We start from the raw sequence: 27,365 nt of genomic DNA, 5'->3' as shown, positions 1-27,365 counted from the left end.
GGGGTAAACTAAGTGATGCCTAGCATCCTGCTTGGCACACTGTAAAGGCGCAGATCTGGGCACTGATCATCTCTGTCATTGTCACAATTGCTGTCCTTTTAAACTGAATCCCAGGGGCGCCTGGGTGGCTCAGTCGTTGAGCGTCTGCCTTCGGCTCGGGTCATGATCCCGGGGTCCTGGGATCGAGCCCCGCATCGGGCTCCCTGCTCCACGGGAAGCCTGCTTCTCCCTCCCTGACTCCCTCTGCTTGTGTTCCCTCTCTCGCTGTCTCTCTCTCTGTCAAATAAATAAATAAAATCTTTAAAAAAAAAAAAATTAAAATAAACTGAATCCCAAAACAGTGTGCATGATATGTACACACATGAGGACAAGTCTGGGAACACCGATCCTGTGGACGTAAGGCTTCTAGGAGTTGATGATGCTCAGTATTTTTCCCTAGTGGAAAGATTCTTCTGTATAAAATTAAACTGTTGATGTGGCGGTGAAATAAATTAAATTTCGTTTCATTCCAGGGGGGTTTGGGAGGGCTGCTACCGTGGTACCACCTTGACCTCAGTATTTGTAAGCTGACACGAGTAGTTTTTGGCATAACATCTTTCCCAGAAGTGCTCTCTGCCTGTGTCATTTGTCCACGTTTCCCGAGTGCCACAGTGTGCCAGATGTCCAAGGGTTTTATAGTAAAAGGCACAGCCGGTGCACTTAAGGATCAAACAAAATGTCACAACCACAATACTGTGGAAGAGCTATGAAGATACGGTGTCATTTCAGAGTCTAATGAAACGTGACAATAGGGTGGGTGCCTGGAGATCTCTGCCGTGGGACAAAATTGTCCACTTTCTGTGGCACTCGAGATTCTCATCCTTGAGAGTTTGCAAAACAGCTCGGCCATTTGCTGTGCTCCATTTGTACCATTAGAAATTTCAGCAAGAATATTTCTAAACCAACGGGAAAAATGAGTTACACAGGAAAGAAAATTACAAAAATTGCTTTTAGTCTATTTCAGTTTTCCTGTCCTTTATATAGTTACTATTGGTCTTGAAAATGTGTCATTCTTTTTTTTTTTTTTAAAGATTTTATTTATTTATTTGAGAGAGAGAATGAGAGAGAGAGAGAGCATGAGAGGGGGGAGGGTCAGAGGGAGAAGCAGACTCCCTGCTGAGCAGGGAGCCCGATGTGGGACTCGATCCCCGGACTCCAGGATCATGACCTGAGCTGAAGGCAGTTGTGTAACCAGCTGAGCCACCCAGGCGCCCGAAAATGTGTCATTCTTAAAGCCAGCTCATGTCCCAGACCAAAAGCAAAGGCTTGTAGGCAGTAGAGGCTTAATAAATATTTGAAAAAGTGATGGGATGGTATAGAACACATAAAAGATCATTGTAAGAAAATGTGGGGCGCCCGGCTGGCTCAGTCGGTAGAGCGTGTGACTCTTGATCTCAGGGTTGTGGGTTCGAGCCCCATGTTGGGTGTAGAGATGACTTAAAAATAAAATCTTTAAAAAAATACTATTGTAAGGAAAATAGTTTTGTTTTTTTTTTTAAAGATTTTATTTATTTGACAGAGAGATAGAGAACACAAGTAGGCAGAGAAGCAGGCAGAGGGAGAGGGAGAAGCAGGCTCCCCGCAGAGCAGGGAGCCCGATGCGGGACTCGATCCCAGGACCCTGGGATCATGACCTGAGCCGAAGGCAGCTGCTCAACCGACTGAGCCACCCAGGCACCCCAGGAAAATAGTTTTTAAGATGGGGAGGGGCAGAGGGAGAGAGAATCTTTTTTTAATTTAAATTCAATTAATTAACATAGAGTGTATTGTTAGTTTCAGAGGTACAGTTCAGTGATTTATCAGTCTTATATAACACCTGGTGCTCATTACATCACATGCCCTCCTTAACGCCCATCACCCAATTACCCCATCCCCCCCCACAACCCCTCCAGCAACACTCAGTTTGTTTCCTATGATTAAGAGTCTCTTATGGTTTGTCTTCCTCTCTGATTTCGTCTTCTTTTATTTTTCCCTCTCTTCCCCTATAATCCTCTGTTTTGTTTCTTAAATTCCACATATGAGTGAGATCATATGATAATTGTCTTTCTCTAATTGATTTATTTCACTTAGCATAATACTCTAGTTCTATCCACGTCATTGTAAATGGCAAGATTTTATTTTTTTGATGGCTGAATAGTATTCCACTGTATATATAAACCACATCTTCTTTATCCATTCATCTGTTGATGGACATCTGCGCTCTTGCCATAGTTTGGCTATTATGGACATTGCTGCTATAAACATTCGGGTGCAGGTGCCCCTTCGGATCACTACATATGTATCTTTGGGGTAAATACCCAGTAGTGCAATTGCTGGGTTGTAGGGTAGCTCTATTTTCAACTTTTTGAGGAACCTCCATACTGTTTTCCAGAGTGGCTGCACCAGCTTGCATTCCCACCAAGAGTGTAAGAGAGTTCACCCTTCTCTGCATCCTCACCAGGAGGAGAGAGAGAATCTTGAGCAGGCTCCATGCCCAGTGCTGACCCCGAGTCAGGGCTCAATCTCACAACCCTGACATTGTGACCTGAGCTGAAATCAAGAGTCAGACGCTTAACTGACTGAGCCACCCAGGCGCCCCAGGAAAATAACTTTTTAAAGAAATCTTTTATGGTCTCAAATATGAAAAGTTTTCTTAAGAGGTTTAAAAAGCAGGCACCCCGTGCTTTTGATGGAGGTTCTAGGCAAAGGAGTTAGAATTTCAGGCAGCTGCGTGGGCTCTGGCTCTGCTCTGGGGAGGCCACTGGCCATCGTGGTAGATGCTCCCAGAATCCCTAAGACTAGCCCTCACAGGGCACGTGCATGCTCAGCAGTTGAGGACTTTGCTTCTGGGTGAAAGCTGGGCCACACAGCACCACAGGGACATGCCGAAGCCTTTTCCTTTCAGATACGACGTGGAGATCGGCTCCTCCACCAGCATAATGGGGCCCAGCATCCCAGCCAGGACTCGGGAGGTGCTCGTCAGCCACCTGGCGTCTTACAACGTGTGGGCCCTACAAGGTATGTGTAGTGTTTCCCATGGCCTGGGAGGGCGGCGTGACGGACACAGGCATCACCAGAGCACTCGAGGGGCTGGCTCTGATGCTAACTAACCCTTCCACTCAGTCGCCAGAGGACAGCAGGCTCCCACCCTTGCAGGGGATAGTTGGCTCTGCCTTCTTCTTCAGGCGTCTTGACTTCAAGTCTCATTGGCCTGGTTCGAGTCACATGCCCATGTGCCAACCAGTCCCTGGACCAGGGGCTGGAGTCCTCCCACATGTCCGGTTCAAGTCATGTGCCCCCCCCCCCCCGGGCAGGAGCAGAAGAGGGATCACACCCCCAGTGGAAATCAGAGTGCTCTTTGAGAAGAATGGGGAATGGATACAGAGCCGGCCAGAAAGCGCACATCCCCTGTGACCATCGGTCCCCCACCGAGCACCTCTGTACCTCTCCAGGGCTGCAGGGGCTCGCAAAGAGGAGGTCTGGCACCTCCCCTGTCTTGGCGTGGGGGTGCCCTGGATCCTGATCTGGCTTGTGTACCTGCAGGGATTGAGTTTGTAGCGACCCAGCTCAAGTCCCTGGTGCTGACCTTGGGCCTGATGGACCTGCGCCTGACCGTGGAGCAGGCCGTGCTGCTGTCCCGCCTGGAGGAGGAGTACCAGGTGAGGAGCGTCCGCGGCCTGAGTCCCCGCTTCTCCCCTCCCTGGTTCAGACTGAGGGGGGGTTGGGGGGGGTGGGCTGGCTAGCCCATCAAAACTGTTTTTATGTAGATTTGGCCTTTCGTGACTTTCACGTACATCCAGAAACCAAAACTCAGGGCCCACAAAATTGTCAAGAAGCAGTGATATAACAGTACTAAGTGCCACCGTGTTCCAACATGCTTAGCTCTACCCTCATCGCCTCACCTCTTCTGAACAGCCTGGCCAGGTGGGAGCTGTTGTTATCCCCATTTTACACAGGGGGAAACCGAGGCCCGGGGTCACACCCCTGGAAAATGCTGGAGCCAGGGTTTGGAGCCAGGTCTGGGCAACTCCATACCAAGGCGGTCACCACACTTGGCAGATAGGGGTTCAGGGGCGGATCAAGATCGTCTGCTTGCACAACTGCATGGTGGGCCCCACTAACATGCGGAGCCCTGGCGCCCTGGCTCACACTGCGGGTCATCTGGATGGCAGAGCGCACACAGGGGGCACCTTTTTGTACAGAAGCTTTCATTTAGTGGGTTTGAAATTAATACGGTTTTGCTACACTGTCATTTGCATTTTTTAACTCTGAGAATTATGGCGTTCTCTGCAGTCTTTTTACTGTTTTTTTCCTCCAACCTCAGAAGGTTAATTGCTATTACAAATCGGCTCCTAGCATGATGAAAACTCTTTTGTAATGACATTATTTCCCGAATCCGTCTAGTCATCTGTTCAGAAAAATGCCAGGGGAAGAACTGTTTCTCTACCACGAAAGGGGCTAGCTAGAGACATGGAATGGGCAGGGGTGATCTGTTGGGGCTGGGGGGTGAGGGCTGTGGGAGGCGGGGAGCCAAGAAACCCGCTCTCAGGTTCGAGCCACCACAAAACAGGGACTTACCTGTTCCCTCAAAGTATAAAATGCTCCTCGGAGGACATATCACAGTCGTCCACGTGGGGACGGTGGCTTGTGTGACGTGGCAGATCCCGGGTGCCCGGACGGCTGGGGCGGCTGGGCCCCTGGCCAGGCAGGGGGCGCTGCAGCCCAGGCTGGTGAGGCAGCTCGCAGAGGATGACCTCTTGCAGGCAGTCTCACACCAGCCTCCTTGTGGGAGGAGGACGGCATGCGGGTGGCGCCCCCTTGGGGAAGATGCACGTGTGGTTTTGGGGCCGGGCCCACCCGGCAGTCTGGGTGCTCACGGGCCCTGGGCCTGGACTGCACCCCTCCCAAGCTGTCCGCACTCCATCAGCATGGGTGCCTGCTCTGCCCACCCAAGGGTTCTCCCCGGCTGCCTCCCCTGCGTGGGTCCCCATGTTTTGGCAAGACTGGGGCCCCGGCCCCCGAGCCTGGCTATGGGGATGGAATGTGGCTCCGGCCAGGAGGCAGCCGGGCGCCTGCCAGCCACGCAGCAGCCTGTCCTGCCCTCCCCTCAGATCCAGAAGTGGGGCAACATCAAGTGGGCCCACGACTACGAGCTGCAGGAGCTGCAGGCACGCACGGCCGCTGGCACCCTCTTCGTCCACCTCTGTTCTGAGAGCACCACGGTGAAGCACAAACTCTTGCAGCCGTGAGGCCTGGCCGGGCGCACCCCCCGGCCTGCGGGGCCCCCGCTCGGCGTCGCTCTGCCACGCCCCCCAGGACCCAGCACGGCCGTGGAGGTCAGCCCGCGCCCCGGCCGTGCGCCCCTGGCCCAGTTGGGCAGCGAGCGAGCGGGACAAGCGAACGAGCAACTTTCTCTCAAGCTGGTTTTATTAAATACCTGTCTGCTTTGGGCTTTCTCTCAAGCTGGTTTTATTAAATACCTGTCTGCCCCGGGAACGCGTGGAGGCCTGTTCTCATTTGCGCCTCTGCTTTCCTCTATTCCTCGTGCTACGTCTGGGCTTCACCAAGGTCAAACGGCTTCCGTCCCATGGCACGTCCTGCTCTTGCTGCCCGTGGCTGGGAGCCTCACGGAGCTGTGCGGCCCTCAGCCGGGAGACGTTTCTCCCCTGGTTTTTTAATCAGTCTTTCGAAAGTGAGTCCTTTTTGTCCTACGCTGGTTATTTCTATTTGTTCCTAGTATTTTAGAAGAAAGCATTTACTCTTGAAAATAGAAAGTATGCATTGTTTGTGGGGTAAAAGCCCAGGCGGGCAGGGCAAGGCCGGCTGACTTGGAAGTGCCCTGCCCAGGGAGCCCCGACTGTCCTCCCGACTCGGCCACTCGCCCCACCCTGGGTGCCCTGTGTGGTCTCCTGGGGCCGCAGGCCAGGTGCCCTCCCTGAGGCCCTGACTGTGCTCAGATGAGGTACGGTCACCTCCCCACTTCTCATTCCTGAGCTGGAGCTCAGGCTACAGAGGTGACATGGGAGGCCCAGCCTGTGCTCTTCACCTCTGGAGGGTCGTGTGGCCCCTGTGGCCAACCTTAGAGATGCAGGGAGCTGTGGCCTCCACCTTGGTGGGCCGGCCCAGGTCCCACGGCTATGCCGGGGGCTCCGGCCTCTCCTGTGTCCCTCCTCAGCACACGGAGAAGAGAAGGACTCAGTCCACATCAGCCTCGTCCGCCTCCCGCTGGAGGCCTGCCCTGGGCGCGTCAGCAGAGACGGTGGGCACGTAGCTGACGTTAGGCCGTGGCCAGGGGTCTAGCAGCCACCTTGGAAGCCGCCCTGCAGGCCAACTGCAAGGCCAACTGATCATCTTGGACTTTTCCTTTTGCACGTACGTGATTAGGAGTTCTGATGATTTTTTTTTTTTTTAAGAATGGAGAAGAGATGGGGGTGCCTGGGTGGCTCAGTCGGTTAAGCAACCGACTCTCGGTTGCGGCTCAGGTCATGATCTCGGGGTCATGAGATCGAGCCCCACATCGGTCTCTGTGTTCAGTGGCGGGGGGGGCGGGGGGGCGTGTCTGCTTCTCTCCTTCTGCCCCTCCCCCCTGCTCATGCTCTCTCTTAAATCACTAAGTAAATCTTTAAAAAAAAAGAATGGAGAAAAGAGACATGGTCCTTTATTTTTCTCTACATTTGGAGGTCTCCCCAGGGGTAGGGGAAGAATGGTGCTGGGGGGAGGGGTTGTGGGTTGAGAGACTCCCAGTAATGCTCGTGAAGCGTTCAGGGAGACGTGTGTGGTGTGTGTGCGCACTGCGAGGGCCGAGGACTGTGTTCTGAAGAACTGTCTGGGCTGGTAAGCTCTAATCTATGACGTCACTGCATTCCAAGTTGTCCAGTTCGTTCTGCATGTGGTCGATGTACTGATTGATCTCCTTCACTCGCCTGCGGTTCCTCATGATCTCATCCTTGTGGATCTGAGGGGTGAAAGCAAAGCCCGAGGTCCTTAAGTCAGAGAATTTGCTGGTATTTTTTTACTGAGCACACTTTGGGGAAAAGGAAGTCGTTCTTTGAAATTTGTGTAGTTGCATCCCTCATTTACTTTAAAGTCTCCGAGTTCTGCTCATCTCTTTGAGGGAGGAGTTAGGGTGGGTTAGCATGTGGGTTCTAAAGTCTGTCTTCAGTGTGGAATTCTACCATCCTTAATTTTACTGTATTTTGGGGCACCTGGATGGCTCAGTTGGTTAAGAGGCTGCCTTCGGCTCAGGTCATGATCCCAGGATCCTGGGATCGAGTCCTGCATGGGGCTCCTTGCCCAGCAGGGAGCCTGCTTCTCCCTCTCCCTCTGTTGTTCCCCCGGCTTGTACGTGCACTCTCTCTCTCTCTCTCTGACAAATAAAATCTTTAAAAAAATTTTTTTTAACTGTATTTTGTATTGCCAAGAGTATATGCTCCCAGGGAGAGATTTCCCCTTTCTCTCCGGCTGGTAGCTGGAGAAATGGGTGCAGCCTCCTAGACCAGGGTAGTACCCACTCACCGTGTCCACCAAGTGCGTACACCAAGAGTTGGTCCTGGTCACCAGCTCATCTTCTCGATTGTCGATCTTCAGGAGGTGGATGTCATGTGATGCCCCGACAGCATTAACAATCGTGTCTTTGTCGACAAAAAGCTGGTGAGCAAGAAAGATTAGATGAGCATGTGTGTCACGTTCCCTGCCCCCGAGCACACAGTCACAGGGCCGAAGAGAAAGGGAACAGCCGAGTGTCCCCTGGCTGGAGGAGGCAGCTGCCCGGCGCCCAGTGGAGCGCCCACCTTTGTATCAGCGTTCTTCTTGCAGCTCATCTTCCAGGGACAACGCCTCCCAGACCTGAGCTGCGGCAAGCACTATGGGGAAGGGGCCCACCAAGGCGTTGACTTTGCAGTCCTAGTTGGGAGTGTGTTTCCTTCAGGGAGGAGGCAGGTGGTTGTTCCACAGGTGACCTCACTCACGACGTCTGCTCCCACAGTGGTTCTCTCTCGTTGGCCCTCAAGTCTGATTTGCCTGACGCCTGCCGGCTGGGTGGGAAGTGTAAGGCTGGCTGCAGGTCTCGGGCTGCTCTGAGGACAGAAGGCCCTATAAATCGATGGCTGCTCACCCCACCTTGTCTCTCCATTGCCCCTCACGTTAACCCAATTGAACTCTGGATTATGCTTGGGGTCTCCTGCCTTCTTGTTCCTGACCTTGTTTTCTGCCTTGTAAAAAGTTGTTGAGAATGACCACCCTCCACCAGGCCTGGCTGGTCCTAGGTGTCCACACCATGGCTGTTGTGTAGCTGGCTCAGTTGGAAATCAAGTGGAATCATTCCCCAGAGCAGGGCAAGGCTGCGGGTGCACTTCATAAGCGCTGCTTACGCTTTGAAGGAAAGGCAAAAGACCCGAATGTTCCATTTGTTGTGAGGACTGCAAGCGGATAAATACTTGTTGTTTTTCTTTAGTATAGTAGTGGTTAGCTTAATAGTCTCCAAAATATGTTCTATGGGATCTTGAGATATTAGTATTTCTGCAAAAAAATCCCCAAAAATGTTTTCTTTGGTCAAATACCTTTGGGAAAGCCTTGCATAACAGGGCACGAAACAGAGAAGGCTCTGGAAAGTATAAACTCTTTTAACTTTGTCTCTCTTGGTTTGCCAGTTTATTTGGCCACAGACTTCTTTTCACAGTAATGCCTGTAATGCCTATGAGTACTTCCCGGGATGGTGGTTGTCCACAGAATCCCATGAAGAGAAGCGAGGCTGGCTGACGCAGCTGATGCTAGCCCGGCCGCATGGGAGAAATGACAGGAAGTCATGAAGATCTTCCTCTGTGCGAGAAGGTCCCGGGCCAGACTCTGGGAAGGACTTCAGGCAGCCTGCTCGGGAGCACGTCCCGGTAATCTAGAAGTAGCCAGAGCCACTCATCATGAGAAGGTCCTGGTTCTTCACTTTTAAAAAGGGTCATAGCGGGTCTCCTAGGCTCCTGGCTCCCTGAGGGCCTTGCTGGACCTCACGGAGGTGAAGACACAGCCCTCAAGACACACTTGTTTCAGAGCAAATTCTTGGGGCGGGGTGGGGGCATGACTTTTGTCACTTGAGCACAGTCTCTGGGGACTGGCAGGTCCTCTCTGTGGCGTGGGCCTGAGCGCGGGCCCCACCACTGCGGCTGGACGCCCACGTGGCTGCTCAGAGCACCCGGGGAGCAAGTGTGCCCTCCCTCGGCCCCCGGCAAGTGGCAGCGGCTCATGGCAGCACGAGGCTCGCGGCCCCCGGCCCCAGTGGAGGGGCCCTTGCCAGGGGCCGCTGGGGATGCCGGCGCCGCTCTTGTCCCCTCCCTCCCCGCCACAGCTTCCTCCTTGAGCACGCGCCGCTTTTCCTTCCAAAGCACCGAAGGACTTCGGAAGACAGATTTGGCCCCAACTGTGGCGGGAGCTGATCACAATCACTGGACTGAATGAGAGGAGTTTTAAAGAGATAAACAATCTCCTCCATGAGACGCTTTATCGCGAACCCGCTCCTTGATAATTAGATAAGAGAAACTGGATTTTTTTTCTTCACTGAGGGCCCTATTCACTCATCCGAACATCCCTGTCTTGCCACAGGCTCTGAGTCTGAGTCAAACTGCCTGTGTTCAGATCGCAGCTCTACCACGTATATGCTGTGTCTTTGGGCAGGTTACTCTCGTCTCGTGCCTCGGGTTTCTTGTCTGTAAAAGGGAACCATAATGGTACCTATTTTGCTGTGCTGATATGAAGATTAAAAAGAATACGTGTCCGGTGTTTCTGCTTCTCGGACGGCTGGCCCTCAGTAAATGCCAGCAGTTTGTTGTTATAATTACTTCTTACAATCAAGGCATCCTCCCCTCCCCCCAAGAACAATGTGCCCCATCTTGTTGTTTAAATGTAAGGAGAACTCGGGGTGCCTGGGCAGCTCTGTCGGTTAAGTGTCTGACTCATTTTTTTTTTTAAGATTTTATTTATTTGACAGAGAGAAAGACAGCCAGAGAGGGAACACAAGCAGGGGGAGTGGGAGAGGGAGAAGCAGGCTTCCCATGGAGCAGGGAGCCTGAGGCGGGGCTCGATCCCAGGACCCTGGGATCATGACCTGAGCCGAAGGCAGACGCTTAACGACTGAGCCACCCAGGCGCCCCAAGCGTCTGACTCTTGATCTCAGCTCAGGTCTCGATCTCAGGGTTGGGAGTTCAAGCTCTGCGCTAGGCTCCGTGCTGGGTGTGGAGCCTACTTAAATAATTAGGGAGACCTAAGCCACAGTATTAAGGTCCTGGTGATGTCTCTCTATGCAACTGCAGGCATTCCTCAAAGGACAGAGCTCACCCTGGCCCACAGAGGGCGGGCTGTGCAGTGCGCTCAGCTGGCTGCCCCCATGAGGCCTCGAGGGTGGCATTCGACACCAGTCCTACCAGCGAGCCCAAGGCAGAGCCCCATTACCCTAGGGCCTGGGGCCCTGGGCAAACCCAGAACGCCAGCTTGTAGTCTACAGTGAGAGTCTACAATCTCTGAGGCTGGGGTTCGATTCCAGACTCTAGTCCTCCCAAGCACTGTCACCTTGCGCGGCTTACCAGACTTCTCTGAGACGCAGTCTTACCCAGTTTTCCCATCTGTAAACTGCGAATGTTAACAGTACCGCCTTTGTAGGGTTGTTTTGCGGAGATAAAGGAGATCCTACGTGAGCCTCAGGCTTCCGTGCCCGGACGGTGGCGAGCCTACGGCCGATGGAGCTCCGCATTGCCAGCCACTGTGGCCCGCCCCCACCCAGTCGGCAGGTACTGAGCGTTCCCGGAGCCACAGGAACAGGTGACAGATGGCGCCAGGCAGAGTCATCCTGGCAGGAGAGAGGGCTGGCCACTGGAGGCACCAGTCCAGCCTACTTGTCTGCCGCTGAGTTTCGGGGCCCAGATTTTTCTGTGTCCCAGTTATTAGGGATGTGTCAGTCCTGTGCCCGCTGAGTGTCACAGACTGGGAGGCGTGCCATGGGGGAACCCCATGACCCCTCGATGGTCCCTCTGGGGCACAGCAGAGTGGGCTCTTGGGGGCGGCCTTATTTCAGGGCTCAGGGGAAGTGACATCTTTTGTCTGGCCACAGCAGCTTGGGCAGGGGTTGAGGGAGGCAGGGCTGGCCACCACCCTGCTGCCCTAGGCGTCTGTCTCAGCCCCCAGCAGAGGCCATGGGAGCCGGGACTGCTGGTCTCTGTCCGGGGACTCAGCCAGCCCCTGACGAACTGAGGGCCCTTCAGCTGGACTGTGGCAGTGCCACACACCATTGCTGGCCCTGGCGAGGGTCCTGGCCGCGAAGAGGCCGTCCCTGCCTTCCCCGTGAGCTTGGATGTGGTGTGAATAGTCACATAAGCAAATCAACACACGCGTGAGAGCCTGAAATTGCAATACGAGCTCTGACAGCGATAAATGGGATGTGTGATCGAGACACAGTGGCTTTCCAGGAAAGTGATGAGGGAAGGCCTCTCCCAGGAGCTGCCATTTGAGCTGAGAGCTGAACAAGGACGAGCCACACACCCGGGGGGCTGAGGGAAGGGCATGTCTGCTAGGTGGAATATCAAATGAAAGGAGCAAGCCTGGGAGCTTGGGGAATGGCTCCGAGGCTGGGGCGAGGGGGCAGGCGGCTGAGGTAGGCAGGCCGGGCACGAGGGTCTGGTGGACTGCGGTAAAGTGAAGGGCTTACTCCGAGGGTCACGGGAGGCCATTACCACGTGTTGTGCAGAGGCACAGAATGCTGAGGTTTGGGTTTCCTCAGGATCTCTGGCTGCTGTGTGGGGAGTAATAGCCTATGGAAGGGTAGCAAGGAGGCCAGTGGTCCAGGCAAAGGACAGTGTGGCTTGATCTCATGCTAACATGGAGGTGAGAGAAGCTGAGAAATGGGGAGTGGGATGACTGATGAAGGAATGAAAGCAGGCTCCTGCCAAGGATCTGGCCTGCGTCCCTCCCCAGAGAAACAACACACATCGCCACTGGACCGCAGCGCAGGAGCCCCGGACAGCCCCCTCGGGTGAGCAGCTCAGGAGCTCGGGCTGACTGCTGATGCGGGACCACCCATCCCTGGACGTGCTGACGGAAGGTGGGGGACAGCAACAGGCCAGGTGGAAATGGTGCTTGGGCTGTTCGAAACACCACACCAGTGCAGCCCACCACAGACACGCAAGGGTTAGGAAGACCTGCAGGGGGAATCTCAGAACTTAACCTCTATTTGCAACTGCCTCTCTCAGAAACTTCCAGAAGCCCTACAGAAATGACCTTTTGCAAACCAAACTGTTGGTAAGTTGAAACCCCTTAATTACCATGAGCTCCTCTTCAGCTGCTCCCCACTGAGTTCCCACCAGGTGTTTTATTTGTTGGCCTACTTCATCTGCCAACCACCCTGCCAAGGGGGTTACGGTCCGTCCCTTTTGCAGGTGAGGAAACAGGCTGAGGAGGCTTTCAGGCTTACTAGAGCCACAGAGGGTGGGGGGCAGGCACTGCGTCCGACCCTCCGGCTCCTGAGCCGGCCCGCCTCGCCCCCAACCCCGCCCACCGCCCTCGGCCCGGCCCACTGGGCCCGAGCCCCGCCCACCGCGCCCACGGCCCCGCACACAGTGCTCACAGCGCGCACGTCGTCGGGCAGGTCCTCGTCGAGCTCGCCCTTGACTATCCTCTCCAGAGTATTGATGGAGATCTCCAGGAGCTTCTCGTGGTGGTGGTTCTCCAGGTCCCGGCACTGAGCCATCGTGCAGCCAAGTTAAGCAAAGGCCAGGGGCGGAGCAGGCCAGGCGCCCCTGCAGCCCCTCAGAGGGTTGGGCCATTTCCTCCACACAAGAACAAACTTTGCAGGGCGGAAGGGCACCCCTTCTCAGCCGGTCCTACACATGCACAAAACCCCAGAGCCAACCAGCCAGCCAACACACACACACACACACACACACCTGGTCATCACTGCCCCTTGGTGCTGGGTCCCCGCAGAGCCCCTCTATCCTCCACATCTCTTCCCGCCACTGCCTCCTGCCTGGACAGCAAACCAAGTCCTGGTCTCCCCATTCTAGCCCTTTCTCCCCACAGCAGCCAGTGAGCTCTTAATCATGTGGCTAGACTGGACCTCATCCTTCCCATACTCATAGCTCTCCAGGAGCTTCCCACTCTCCATTGCAGCCTCTCTTGGAATTAAAGCTCGCTCAGGGCCTCAGGGCCTTTGCACGGGGCTGCCTCTTCTGCCTGGAATGTCCTCCCCACTTTTCTGCCTTGTCCCTCTGGCTCACATTCAGGTTCTCAGAGGACCCTCCCTCAGGGAGGCTCCGGGCCCTGGCCTCTGCTTACTTTTGCCTCCGTAACTTGTCTCCTTGCAGGACTGTGGGCCCAGGAAGGCAGGACCAGGAGGTTACTTCTGGGGTAGAGCAGAGCAGTTTGCCCCCCCCCAACCCCCATGCAGGGCCCTGAATTCAGGTAGCAGAAGGGTTGGTCATGCCCCAGATGTAGGCTCCTAACCATGACATTTAACCTGACAATCTCATTATAAAGGATTGGTCAGTGTCTGCAACATGGATGTGGCCCCGCTCCCAGGGCGTGAATACTTGCAACACGGGAGGCAGGCAGGGATTCTGGGGTACGGTCTCCCTGTGAACATCACTCATTTGAGAACAAATATGCCAGGGCTTCGACTGCAAACGGGGCCCCACGCAGCAACCTGGCTAGGCTAGGCATCCAAACCTTTACTCTAACAAGGCACCATTGTTCTGAGGGTCAGGAAACTCCCTCAGACCCTGCGGAACATTCTTTGAACATTCCAAGGGGTTGCCAAATCTCCATCTTCTGAAGGTGAGCTTTTTCCTTGGTGAAAAATGGGAGGTTTTACATGCCTCTAATCTCGAAGGTGGAGAGTCCCACGACATGGGATCCTGTGACGGGTCTGATAGCACCTTGGTGCAAGTAGAGATCTTTCTGTACATCAAACTGGGGCTCAGGTATTTCTGGTAAAAAGTGAAGTATGATTATAAAGCCCTGCCTTTTTACTATCTCTGCCAACCTGTTTAGGGCATTGGTGGTAGTGGGAGGGGGTAGGTGTGATTCCAAAGGTGGCCACCTGGAAGGGGACTACACTGATTTGCATCCTGCTTAGTTCGTGAAGGAGCTGTACCCTTCTCTGCCTTTTGTTAAAAATGCAAGTGTCAGGGAGCCTGGGTGCCTCAGGTCATGATCCCAGGGTCCTGGGACTGAGCCCTGCATTGGGCTCCCTGCTCAGCGGGGAGTCTGCTTCTCCCTCTCCCTCTGCTCCTCCCCCACCCCGCTCATGCTCTCTCTCTGAAATAAATGAATAAAATCTTTAAAAAAAAATGCAAGTGCCTCTCCCCTGGTTCCCCTGGAGGCAGGAGGAGCACTGCTATGGGCCAGTAGCACCTCCCCATGGAGGGTCATCAAGGAAAGGATATAGGCTCTGGACGTTTTCAATAAAGAGTGCCACCAAGTCCGTGATGTTCCTTTCAAACATGTTTATAGTCTCCTGGAAATGATAAAGAACACAGTTAACATGAATATTTAGACATGAACTCGACTGACCTAGTATCAGAGCAAAAGGTGATTTTGTAAAACTTAGCAGGTGCCTCCTCTAATCCCAGACCTTCAGGGTAAAGACCAACCACCTTGACTTTCCCAGGTAGATGTCTGTGAACTGGCCCTCTCTCCTGACCTCTTTCTCACCCCTGTGTTACTCTCCAGCCACTTCAGCTTACTCACCACCCCCTGACAGTTTAACTCAAAGCTTCCTTCAGGCCTTTGCACGTGCTGGTCCCTCTGCCAGGAATGCTTGTCCCACGAGCCCCACGTACACACACAGAGCTAACCCCCTTTGGGCTTCTCACTGGCATCTGTCCATCACCTCCAGAGAAACAGGGGAGAAAGTCGCTAAGAGCCAGACTGCCTGGCTCAGTATCCTAGCTCTACCACTGTGTTTAATTTCCTTGAGCCTCAACGTCCTCATCTATGAAATGGGTTTCCTTTATAGTACCTGTCTTGTGGAATTGCGGTGAAGTTAAAATGAGTTACTTCACACAAAATGCCTTGCAAGGTGCCTCAGTAATGCTGGCCGTGACCCCTGACCTGTTGCCGCGAGCGCGGCTGCGAGCCTGGCTTCCACCTCCCCCCAGTGCACCCCTGCATTGCTGCATCCCAGCGCTTAGCTGGGCACCCAGGGCCTAAATGGGACTTGAGTGAGGGAACCATGGGAAAAGTGATGGTGAGGCCTGTTCCCCTGTGACCACCCCCCCCCAGGATGGGTCATGCCCCTGATCAACCTTGGACTCCAGGGGCCGCAGGGTGTGCCGAGGGCACCGGGATTCTGCCCGAGTCTGAGGACTGACTGCAGGCTGAGCTGCACATTTTTCCAATGTGTGTAAACACTGTCATAATGAATAAACATGGGGTCGTTGAAAAGCACGAGTGCACCTGACAGCTTCTTGGCTGCTGGTGATACCAGTATGCCCGAGCATGCACAGGTTCTGGGGAACTTCTCGATGTCGGAAAGGGGCTCTCCCTGCAGGAGGAGGGCGTCCTCCTGAGCGTCCCCTGATGCTCCGTGAGCAGCTTTCCGCAGCGCTCGAGCCTTCCCCAGCGGGGAGCGAGCATCTGCCCTGTGCTGTGATGGGCAGATCTATCCGTGTCTGAGCTATCACTTGACACGTGAGGAATTGATTAGGTGCTATCTCTTGGCCCAGCCACGGCAGCATCCAATGAGGTTCGATTCATCACGGCCTCGGCTGCCATGTGAACACACAAGTCACTCGGGCTGTAAGGAATTCTAGATAGCAGCGCTCTGCGCTTCCCCGACTTAGTGCTGAATTGCAGGCTCCTTGCCCGGCCCTGGGATGCGGCAAAGCGGGCTGCAATGCGGAGGAGCTTTTGTTTCATCCTAGAGCGGGAGCCCACTGTGTTTTTCAAGCACCCAGATAGCTCCTTGGGTCTAATAAAAAAAAAAAGGGGGGGGGCGCCTGGGTGGCTCAGTTGTTAAGCATCTGCCTTCGGCTCAGGTCATGATCCCAGGGTCCTGGGATCGAGCCCCGCATCGGGCTCCCTGCTCGGCGGGAAGCCTGCTTCTCCCTCTCCCACTCCCCCTGCTTGTGTTCCCTCTCTCGCTGTGTCTCTCTGTCAGATAAATAAATAAAATCTTAAAAAAACAAAAAAACAAACCAAAAAAAAACACCTCTCCCCGCTGAGGCTCTGGGGTCTTCCAGGATAGGGGGTGCATTCCAGAGGAATGAGCTCACCTCTCATGCAGCACAAGAATCACTTACACTCTGAATGATTGAAATATATTAAAAGCAAACACAGGACTGATGAGCAAAGAAAGCTTTAGTCGGCCGTGCTGAGTCGCACTGGACGTTTCCAGCAGAGGAGTGCCCGGGAAGGTTCCAGCTCGAGTACGGTTTTGCAGCTGAATTACTGTGTTCTTGCAAATGGGACGGGCAGGGCACGATCGCGCCACCTCTGTGCCCCAGGGGCCCAGCCTCACCTCCAGCTGCTCTACCAACTGCATCTCCAGTGTCATGAGCACATTGAACAGCTCCGTGATGTCCTCGCCATATTCCACTATCTTTATCTCGATATTGGTCAGATCGGACTCCTCTCGAATGGCATTTAGACTCTGGAAATAAAAACCTGTGCTTTAGGAATCCATGACTAAGTGTAATTAGTTAATGACAGGCGACGGTTGGTTTTATGGCTAAGAACTTAGACTCTGGGGTTGGACTGTCCAAGTTCAAGTGGATCAGCTCCGCCACTTGGCAGTTTCGTGGGCTTGTGGAAGCTACTTACGCTCCCTGTGCCTGGAGGCAGTTAGAGCGGATGCTAGTACTGGTTAGTGAGTGCTCCATCCACGTTAGCTCTGGCTTCCATTAGAGGTGGCTGGGCTGGGCGGAAGGAGCAATGGCTTCAGAGTCAAGCGAACCTGAATTTGAATCCTGTCTGGGTCACTTATTAGCGGTGTGACCTCGAGTGTGCCCCCTTCGTTCTCGAAGCTTTGCTTTCCTCGTGTAAAGGGGGAGAGAAGTGTGTGTGTCACAAAGTTCTGGGGATTAGGCAGTGTATGTGAGCTCTTGACTCTCAGCAGGGGCTTGGCGAACAGTCTCCAATAAAAGGTCCACAGCAGCCATGGGTAGGGAGAGACACTGGAAAAATGTCCAGTCCTTCGGAAACCAGTCAGGCCCGCAGAGCACCCCAGAGCTGGACTGTTTGGAATGAGAGGATGCTCATGGGCTAGAAAGCACCCCGGGGTCCAAACCTGGCACTGAATTCCAGCCATTCACTAACAAACGTCCTGGGGACTTGGCCATCAGATGCGTTGTCAACTTGTTTCTGTTGCTATATGGTATTAGCTGGGAAGGAGGACAGAGTAACTTGACACAATTCAGTGTGATGAATGATATTTATAATAATGGCTACCCCGTATGGAGAAAAATCAGGTTCAATCCCTACCTCGAACCTACATGAAAACAAATTTCCCACAGAGTGAAGATTTAAATGTACCAAGTAAAGCCATAAAAGTACTAGAAGGAAAAATGGGTGGGTTTTAATAAATAATCTCAGAGAGAAGAAGTCCTTTGTAAGTATAACCAGAAAAAAAAAAAAAGACTTGATAAATTATACTACATAAAAATTTTAGAAATTCTGAATGGCAAAAGCACCATAGACAGAAAACGGACAAGATGAACCACGAATTGGGAAACATATTTGCAGCTCATTGCATTGACCCAGGGCTGACTTCTCAATCTATAAAGAGCTCCTACAAAGTAATGATTAAAAAAAAAAAAAAGATATAGACCAAAAACCAAGTAGAAAAAATGGGTTAGGGCATGTTACAAGAACAAACAGTTCACGGAGTAAGAAGTACAAATGCTTGTGAAACATGCAATGTTTACCCTCACTGAAGAGAAAACAAATGCACTCCAAGTGGACCAGATCGGGGGAGACGAGGCAGCCTGAGAACAGCGGTCTGACAAGGAGCCGGCAGCACGGGTCCGGCCTCCACCGAGCGCAGCTGAGCCGTAACTAGCAAAAGGAGCAACACACGGTTCTACCTGCAGGACTTCGTCCTACAGATCAAACCTGCGCCAACTTACCCACTGCGACACGGGTGGGAAGAGCAAAAGATCGGAAAAAACCGGCTTGTCCGTCAGCAGGGACTGGTTTTAATAAATCACGGCTCGTCCATGCAATGAGAGATTTTATAACTATGAAAAAAGGAAGCGACTCAAGTTTTGGAAGGATCTCTAGGCTGCATAAAGAAGCAGAGCAAAGTGCAGAACAGTGCATGCTACGTTTTGTCATGCGTGCTACGGTGGTCCCTCTGTGGCCATGCTTACTACGCTTACCAGCATGCACTGCCTGTCCAGTGCCTCCGGACTACACACACTGCTGGTCACAGTCCCCAGCACGGTTCTAGGAGGCAGTTACCCCCATCTCTCTAACGAGGAAATGGAGGCTATCAGAGGGTCACCAGCGAGGGGTCCACATGAGCATTGTGCCCACCCGCCCGCTGACCCCAAGCCGTGCCCCCCTGGGCACCGGGAGAGGGCGCTGAGGGAGTCCTGGGCTAGTGGGGGTTGCGGGGGGGAGTACAGGACAAGCTCAGAGAGGTCCCATGAGGAACCTCAGGCTCATGGAGTCCTGTGACCTTCTAAGCCAGCGAGCGGGCTCAACTGGGGCTGAGCATTGGAGGCCCCTGGAGAGCTCTGGAAAATCCCAGTGCCAGTCTGCACCCCCTGGGCTGGGGCATGAGCCCCTTGTCCGGTCCCTGCAGACTCTGGTGTGTGGGCTGCATGAGACCACTACTCTCGGCCCTAGGAGGATGAGCTTAGTTTGCTCATCCCAGGCAGCCTCTGGGGGTGTCGCCATGATGGGTCTGTGGGGACCGGCGCCTCAGAAGCAGGGGGAGCAGGTGTGCTTTGAAGACCTCCGCCCTGGACGTCAGGGAGTCAGGCTTGGCACCAGCAGGAGCACTGGTGGGAGCCTGGCCCACGTCCTGCTTCTCCAGGGGGGGATTTGTTACTGAGGGGGCTGGGCCCAGGCCTGGGGCTTCAGGAGGAGCCAGCTGGCTGGCGTCCAGACATCCCGAATCCAGTGGCTTTGGGGACCAGATAAATGTCATGGAGGATGTGCCAGACAGGGACCGGGGGGACTGGAAATGTGGCTTGTCCAGAGGGGACAACCGCCACCAAGGCCCTGCTGACAACTGCCTCCAGAGAAGCTGGCAACCACAATTTTTCTGTGAAATCTTCCCGTTTAGAATGTCAGTAGGATGTTCAAAACGTTTTAAAAGCCTCTGCAGGCCAAACAAAACACACATGGGAGCCAAATGTGTTCCTCTGCTGACAGGCTTGAACTTCCGCTTGAACGCAGTAACACCCCTGCCCATAACCTGAGGAGGAGGGTCTCGAGGCTTAAATCACACAGAATGTGGGGTCACTGGCGAGGCTGACCAGACAAGACCAGGGACAAGAACAGGGCCTGCGGGCGCCTGGGTGGCTCAGTTGGTTAAGCGACTGCCTTCGGCTCAGGTCATGATCCTGGAGTCCCTGGATCGAGTCCCGCATCGGGCTCCCTGCTCAGCAGGGAGTCTGCTTCTCCCTCTGACCCTCCCCCCTCTCATGTGCTCGCTCTCATTCTCTCTCAAATAAATAAATAAAATCTTTAAAAAAAAAAAAGAAAGAACAGGGCCTGCGGAGTGAGGAGGTGAGGAGGGCGGGGAAGCACACGGGGGCCCATCGCCGGCCCCCTCATATCTGAACGTGCCTTATCAGGGGATTTTGCTTGACTTCAAACTAAGAGTTCCCAACCAGGACTGGCTTTGTGGGTTCTTTGAAGCCCCTAACACCGCAGGCAACTGCTCACAGACTTGGTGTGCGGGGACGGTTTTTTTTTTTAATAATTTTTTAAGAATTTATTTTGAGAGAGAAAGGAGAGGGCAGAGGGAGAGGGAGAAGGAGGCTTCCCACGGAGCAGGGAGCCTGACAACGCGGGGCTCAATCCCAGGACCCTGGATCAGGACCTGAGCTGAAGGCAGACGCTTAACCGACTGAGCCACCCGGGTGCCCTGCGTGGACAGTTTTTTGAGGAGAAAGAAGGTCCACAGCTTTCCTTAGAGTCTCACGAAGATCTGTGACTTAGAACAAGAATCGGTCTTTAAAAATAACGCTAACTATGGGTGCCCGGGTGTCTCAGTCGGTTAAGTGTCCGACTTTTGATTTCGGCTCAGGTCATGACCTCAGGGTGGTGAGACCGAGCCCTGTGTGGGGCTCTGCCCTGGTGGGCATGAAGGCTACTTAAGATTCTCTCTCTCTGTCTTCTTTTGCCCCTCCACCCCACTCACACCTGAGCATGCTCTCTCTCTCTCTCTCTAAAATAATAATGCTAACTACAAGAAACAAGTCCCACCAAGCACACATGGCCGCTGCTTGGGCTGGGCCGAGCGGCCTGGGGTCAGCAGGTCCTGAACACCTGGGCCTGCTCCCTCAGCTGGAATGCCCTTCCTCCACCATCCCTGGCCCATTTCTCTTTGTCCTGTGAGCCACAGCCCGAGTTAAGGTCCCTCCAGGAACCCTCAAGGCTCCCTGGGCTCCCCACTGCAGTGGGGAGGGCCTGGGTCTGCACCCCGCACAGGTGGGAGCTCACTAAGGGCAAGAGCCATGTCCAGCAGGGGTTCAGCTTCCCAGGACAAGGCACTGAGCAGGGGGTAGGGGGGCTCAGAAAATGTCTACTAAATGAACGAATGACCAAAAGAGTAGTAGTAGTTATTGTCCTTGTCATTGTAACAGGCGTGGTAACAGTAACACCATTGCTAACAGTAATGATGACGCTACCTTGAACCCGGGCGTGTTTTAGGTGAAGGAGGCCCACGGGCCTCACCCTGCACTCAGCCGGGCTATGGTGTTGGAGCTGTGGCTGGTGGTGGTGGAAGGCTAAACTTGCGTCTGCCACTGAGCCGCATGACTGCTGGCAAATGGGGACAATGACCACGGGTCTTAGGGCTCGTCAGAGGTAGGTGGTGCGTATCCCCAGCAGTGGGGCCAGGCCCGTGGGGTGGGGTCAGTGTCTGGAGCAGGGGGTAGGGAAAGGACAGGGAGGGGCAGAGCCTACCAGCAAGTGCTTCTCCTCGAACTTGGCAATCCTACGTTTGCCCTGCTCCTGGTTTTCCTGGATGGCCTCCTGGATACACTCATTGAAGGTGTCAAGCTCCAGTTTCCGCTTCTCCTGCTGTTTCAGGCCATATTCGAAAATGTTCAGGCAGATGATGACGAATTTGTCCTTGTAGGTGAGTGGCTGTTAAGGAGGCTGCTGGCCATCTTGGGGGCAGGCTGGTGGCAGGGTGCAAGACGGAGGTGGTGGTGGCTCCTGGCGCAGGGCTGGGAGTTGAGATTCGGAGTCTAATGTGGTGCTGGGGCATCTCCATCCCCAGCCTGAAGGATTCAGGAATGGGACTGGCCTCGGGGAAGGAAGCAGGGGCCTCGGGATGGGGGTTGGGGTTGGGGTGGGGGAGACTACAGAGCAGAGGAGAGGCATCCTGGGAGACCTAAAGGGGCCGGGGTGGGGCTGGGAGCCCAGGGGGAGCCAGCCCCAGCCAGTGTAGTTCTATCTCTGGTGTGTTCTCTAGGGGCACCTTCGTCGGGGGCCTGTCTCTGTGCTCAGCTGCTGCAGGCACGCTGAGGGAGCCTGCAGAGGTCAGGGGACCTCAGGCCTGAAGCAGAGAGATCCAGGTTCAAGTCCCAGCTCTGCTGCGGCTTCTCCCTGGCAAGCCACTTCACCTGCCCTGGGCCTCGGCTTCCTCACCTGCAGCATGGAGCCCTTGAGATCAGGCAGGCGCGACAGCCCAGATGCGAGCCCAGCTCGCCTAGCTGGTGGGTGGGATAGCCCGGCCAGGAGCCCATGTGGCTGGCCCAGAGTCCTGGCTCGTCACCTTCTGCTTAGCCTCACACCCTTCCCGCCCCCTCCCCCGCCCTTTCTAAAATGCTGAGGTTTTAGGAGAGAGTTTCTTTCTACCCAGGGATGGCGCTATTATCTTGCCCGTAGCCAGGATGACAAGTGTCATTCATGTCCTCTGGGCAGCGGCCGACAGGGGGTGGGGGGAAGGATGCAGGCTCTTGGCCCCACAGACAAGGGCTCAAATCCCAGCTTCTAGCTGCATGACCTTGGACAAATCACCCTCTCCAAGTCTAGCTTCCCCAACTATAAAATGGGATTAATCACAGGACCCATCTAGTGGGCACTTGGGAAATTATAAACACGGTATGCAAAGCACACAGCAAAAAAACAAGTAAATATAGGTACTGAGGCTTAGTGCCACACCACACACGTCAATTTTCCCTCTTTGACAACCTGGTTTGTGTAGCACAGCAGACCCCGTACCATGCTGATCAGAGACTCAGTGAGTCCCCTGAAATCTAGACAGCCTTTCTCCCATGCCGCTCAGCTGACCTGGTGCTTCACTGCCCCTGGGGTAACCGCTGGGAAGGAGGGGTTTTATGTTCTAGGGTTTGGGGGAAATGGGGAACCGGAGGCCCGAGCAAAAGGGGACCTGCCCTTTGCCCGCTGCTGGCGTGGGGCCCAGGCTCTGCCAGAGGGGGTGGCCGTGACCTTGGGAGGATATGCCTGCAGGAGCTCGCCGACGCCGGGCAGGGAGGCCAGCTTGTTGCCCTCTACGTCTTCGGCGTACATGCTGTCAAACAGGAAGGAGCCGTTCAGGTGCTCGACGAACGCGACCTACGGTCAGAAGCACAGCGGGGCTCGGGGGGGACTCATTCATCTCACGGGCCCTGGCGAGGGCTCAGTGGGCCGGGCCCTGCGCTGGGCACCAGGGGCACCGGACACTGTGCGGAGAGTGGAGGAGGGGATGCTGCCCTGGGGCTTCAGCCCTCGAAGAAGGCAGGGCAGGGAAGGGCATGCCCGTGCGGAGGTGCAGGGGCATCAAGGTTGCGCGTGGCTCGGTCTGGCTGGAGGAAGGGGTGCCGGCTATGGGGAGGAAGGGGTCCGGGGCCGTGCTGAGGAAGGACTTGAACCTTCCTGGCCGCCAGGGAGCTGCCCAGGGGGGTTAAGAGAAGGAGCTGCTCTAGCAGATCGTGTCCACAGGGCCTCGAGCCGGCAGCCGGCACGCCAGTGAGGACACGGGGCAGGTGGTGTCCGGGCTGAGCTGCGGCTGCGGCTGGCTCCGGGGCCGGGTGGCCGGCAGAGCAAGGCGGGGACGGGGTGCTGGCCTATGGATGACGGACATGCTTCGTTGGGGCGTTCTCAATCAAGACAGGTTTCCGGGGCCTGGGCCCCGCAGACTTTCGGCACATGGGGCCCACCAGCTGTGGCCGGCGTCCTGGCACCAGGGCAGCACGAGGCGGGTGGCAGGGCCCCTGCCAGCAGAGTACCTTGTGCTTCTTCAGCTCCTCCTGCCGGGCCCGCTCATCGTCCAGCCGGGCCTGGATCAGGTGCTCTCGGTGCTTCAGCTCGTCGATGCCGTACTGGTGCTTACTCCCTGCCAGATCTTTCTGAGGGGGGGACGGGAAGTGGCATTGTTCCCGGGGCCTGTTCGGTGCCTCCGGGCCGCACCGGCCTCTGCCGTCCTGTGGCCCCTCGGGCCTGGGCGGGGTGTGGACAGCCCCCTAGTGAAGGCTGCACACACAAGAATGGCTTGCTTCCTCGTGGCCTTTTCCAAGTATTCTGAGTGTAAGGGAAATTAGGGAAGGACCCCGAAGATGGAGGAAGGCAGCACAGGCAGATGGAGGATCTGTGGGACACGCCCTGGGGCCACAGTGACTTGTGCCCCCAGCTCTCCATAGCGGGTGTTCTGGCTCTGGGATGCACCATGGGAGAGAGGTCAAATGAGTTGCCTGAATCACAGGCCTGGTGACAAGGGCCTCGGATCTTGGCTCTGTGCCCTGCCACCTCTTGGCTCTCCTCCCGCCCCTCCTGCTCATCCCCCTATAGGCACCAGGGACTGCTGGAGCCCCTGGGGCTCAGTCCTCACCCCTCTAGGCTCACTCTACACACCGCAGGTGTGTAGGCATCAAGTACAAGCACGTCTGATTGCTCCATCCTCAGAGGACACTCTGTGGTCTTTACCTTCAGCCCAGACCCTACCTCTGAGAGCCAGACAGGAGCTTCTGAAGCCTTCTCTCCCCCGGCCGCCTCAAGAGTACCGCCAACTCACCATGTCCAAGATGGACCTCTGTCTTCTCATAGTCCCACTGAGATGGGCTGCCCCCCAGCCATCCAGCACCCCAGCCAGAGACCCGGGAGATATGCTGGACCCTCCCCTGCCCATCAGACCCAGGCTGCGCCCAGGCCTGTCCATGCTAGCTCCTGATCACGTCTCACCATCCTCTCTGGCCAGGACCCCTGCCTCTGCCTCCTAGGCGGCCTCCCCCACGCACCCTGGCCCCCCACCAAGTCTGCCCACTCTCCCCAGCAAACAGCCAGAGCAATCTCTGTGAAATGCAAACCTGATCTTGCCAGTCAGTCCCTTGCTTCCCTTGTAGGACTTCCTCTTGGGCACAGGGTAATGACAAGCTCCTGCCGTGGCCTGCATGGCCCTGCCTGCCACCCTCCCGCTCTGGCTCTCTGAGCTCCAGCTGCCTGCCCCCTCCCCGTGCTACGTCCTTCCACAGGCCTCTGCATGTGCTCTGCCTCCAGCCCGGGGCCATTCCTTCACCAGCCAACTCCTGCCCATCCTACAGATTCCAGCTCAGAACCACTGCCTTGGGGAAGCCACCCCCAAACCACAGACCCCACCTTGTACATCTCAGTCCTTCCCTCTTGGCATGTTCATGTATCTGTGGGATATGTCTGTTGGTGCCACAAAGGAAGGTAGGGGCATCCCCCGGGGTCTGTCCCATTCCAGGTCCTGAGCTTTCTTTCCACTGTCCTGCGCTGCCTGAAGCCCATCCCAGCCTCACTCCTGAACACGCGGTCAGTATATGGATCATTGTAGTTTTGTGCCTTAACTTGGGCCTTGGCTGCAAAGGGCTTATATTGCAGAGTTAAAATCCTTCTAAAGATCTGCTGTTCAGGGGCGCCTGGGTGGCCCAGTCAGTTAAGCGTCTGCCTTAAGGCTCAGGTCATGATCCCAGGGTCCTGGGATTGAGCCCCAGTTTGCATGGGGCTCCCCTCTCAGCAGGGAGCCTGCTTCTCCCTCTGCCCCACCCCCCTCCCCCTGCTCCTGCATGCTTGTACTCTCTCAAATAAATAAAATCTTTTAAAAAAGATGTTATTCGGGGCGCCTGGGTGGCTCAGTCGGTTAAGTGTCTGCCTTAGGGCTCAGGTCATGATCCCGGGCTCCTGGGATCTAGCCCCGTGTTGGGCTCCCTACTCAGCGGGAAGCCTGCTTCTCCCTCTACCCTTCACCCCGCTCATGCTCTCCCACTCTCTCTCAAATAAATAAAATCTTTCCAAAAAAAAAGATGTTATTTGTTGAGCTGTATGCTTTTCTTACATATTGATACTTTAATAAGGAAATTTGAATTTTTAAGTCTCTAGTATCTGAGCCCTCCTCTCCTCTACATTCCCCCAGCCCTGCCCTCTGCCTCTCTCCGCAACTGGCCCCCCAATCCCACATCTCTCCCCTGTTCTGCACACCAGTCACCAGATCCCCGAACTGCTTACCACATCAGGAAATCTGCCGAAAACTGCTCAGGCTTCCCCACGGGCCTCCACCTTCACCTGGATAAGTCCTAAACCCCAACACAGCCCCACTGCCTGGCCCCCCTCCCCACACAAAGCAAATTCACAGCCCCCGCCCGTTCTGTGTGCTTTGTGGGGACTGTGCTCTGTTCCCCTGCATTGAGGGGAGGGCCAGCCTTCAGGCACAGTCCAGGGCGTCGACTTAAAAGTGGCCTGCTGAAAACGGGGAGCCCTCCAGGAGAGCGCCACAGAGCTGAGGGGTACCTCAAGAGCCTGCCCTTGGACCTCTGTCCTCCCACAGTCCCGCTGAGGCGAGCGGCCCCCCCAGCCATCCAGCACTCCAGCTGCAGACCCTGGAGACATCCTGGCCCCTCCCCTGGTGGCCTATGTCCCGGCCCAGCTGTTCTGGGGCCCAGGCCCTGCAGCACCAAGTGATGGGGAATTTCAGGTGCCCCTGCTTTGCAGAACTCTGCTCTGATATCCTCTGACTTTTTATCTTTTTTTTTTTTTTTAAGATTTTATTTATTTATTTGACAGAGAGAGAGCACAGGTAGGCAGAGAGGCAGGCAGAGGGAGAGGGAGAAGCAGGCTCCCCGCCGAGCAGGGAGCCCGATGCGGGACTCGATCCCAGGACCCTGGGATCATGACCTGAGCCAAAGGCACCCGATTAACCCACTGAGCCACCCAGGCGCCTTATCTTGATGCTTCTAGGCAAGTCTCAGAATCGTGAAAAGAGACTTTGTTTCCTTATAGCACAATGGGGATGCCCAGGCTCGGCTGTCTGCCCTTTATGGAAACTTCTGGGGGCCGGGGAGTGAATGCCTTTGGAGCCGTGCAGTGTTAGGCTGTCCCCTAGTTCTATCATGAGCTTTGAAACACACCCAACAGCTCTCTGGCCTATTCCAAGGGCTGGAGCCCATCCTGATTTTCAAATTATTGTCTAAATGAAAAAAAAATAATACTTAGAGTATTAGAGTTCAAGCCGCAGGTTCTGGTACTGTCATGGGACAAGAGAAAGCCATGGTCTGAGGAGGGGCAGCTCTCTGACCCCACCCCATCTCTGTGGACCTTCCAGAAGGCCCTGGCAAGCAGAGGGCCCCACACTCAGAAGCTGACACAGTCCACCCAGGCACTGTGCTCTGCTCTGGGGCCGAAGCCGGGCAGGGCCAGCACTGAGACCCATGGGCCAGTCCTCCTCCCCGCTTCTGCTGGGCTCTCCTGGTGCTCCCCGTCACTTCAGTGTCCCCCAGGCACGGGCTCCATTCCTCTCAGGAGGGGCACCGGAGCTGGGAAACCCCGAGGGAGACACTTGCCATGTGGTCGTCAATGCGCCGGAAGTCCAGGTACACGAGGTCAGGAAGGTAGGCATAGATGAACATCTTGTAATCCTCTGACTCTGCGATGGGGTTCCCAGAGAGGCTGAGCGTCCGCAGGTCCTTGAACTGCCGCAGGTAGATGATCTGGGGAGAAGGGGTGAGAGCAACCCATTTGTCTGACTGCTGCAAAGCGGAAACCAGCCCCGTGGCCTCTCCCCTCAGCCCTCTGCCACTGTCCACAGCCTGGCCAGGACACCATCAGTGTGGCTGGAGCGACAAACGAGGAGCGGGCTGGGGGTTCCAGGCTGGACGGCTGTCCTGATAGCAGACCTGGGGTCAAAGGTCGGCTGTGGGACCTTGGGCAAGTTGCCTAACATCTGTGAGCCTCCGTTT

At 55.2% G+C, this 27,365-nt stretch overlaps 2 protein-coding genes and 1 non-coding gene across 5 annotated transcripts in view; 2 read left to right on the top strand and 1 right to left on the bottom strand.

Annotated features, from left to right (window-relative positions):
* ATPAF2 (ATP synthase mitochondrial F1 complex assembly factor 2) overlaps nt 1-5,514 on the top strand; it is a 15,534-nt gene extending 10,020 nt beyond the window's left edge. The window contains exons 5-7 of the mRNA XM_081805991.1: nt 2,796-3,036; nt 3,562-3,677; nt 5,130-5,514. Coding sequence (XP_081662117.1) covers nt 2,796-3,036; nt 3,562-3,677; nt 5,130-5,267 — 495 coding nt within the window. The 3' untranslated portion in view covers nt 5,268-5,514. The remainder of the gene's footprint in view (nt 1-2,795; nt 3,037-3,561; nt 3,678-5,129) is intronic.
* TRNAK-CUU (transfer RNA lysine (anticodon CUU)) lies at nt 1,394-1,466 on the top strand. The gene has a single exon. It is a non-coding gene; the product is annotated as a tRNA-Lys (tRNA).
* A 1,157-nt stretch (nt 5,515-6,671) lies between the features above and the next one.
* DRC3 (dynein regulatory complex subunit 3) overlaps nt 6,672-27,365 on the bottom strand; it is a 33,048-nt gene continuing 12,354 nt past the window's right edge. For all 3 annotated transcript variants that reach the window (XM_081805616.1, XM_081805617.1, XM_081805618.1), the window contains 9 exons: nt 26,966-27,116; nt 23,406-23,521; nt 22,641-22,752; nt 21,133-21,308; nt 16,511-16,642; nt 14,436-14,506; nt 12,620-12,743; nt 7,534-7,665; nt 6,672-6,973 (listed from right to left, as the gene is read on the bottom strand). In XM_081805616.1, the coding sequence (XP_081661742.1) occupies nt 6,860-6,973; nt 7,534-7,665; nt 12,620-12,743; nt 14,436-14,506; nt 16,511-16,642; nt 21,133-21,308; nt 22,641-22,752; nt 23,406-23,521; nt 26,966-27,116 (1,128 nt within the window). In that variant the 3' untranslated portion in view covers nt 6,672-6,859. The remainder of the gene's footprint in view (nt 6,974-7,533; nt 7,666-12,619; nt 12,744-14,435; nt 14,507-16,510; nt 16,643-21,132; nt 21,309-22,640; nt 22,753-23,405; nt 23,522-26,965; nt 27,117-27,365) is intronic.

This window comes from Leptonychotes weddellii, chromosome 15 (genome assembly GCF_054177405.1).
Source record: "Leptonychotes weddellii isolate Sample4059 chromosome 15, ASM5417740v2, whole genome shotgun sequence".
NCBI lineage: Eukaryota > Metazoa > Chordata > Mammalia > Carnivora > Phocidae > Leptonychotes > Leptonychotes weddellii.
This window is presented reverse-complemented; position numbering and strand designations above follow the sequence as displayed.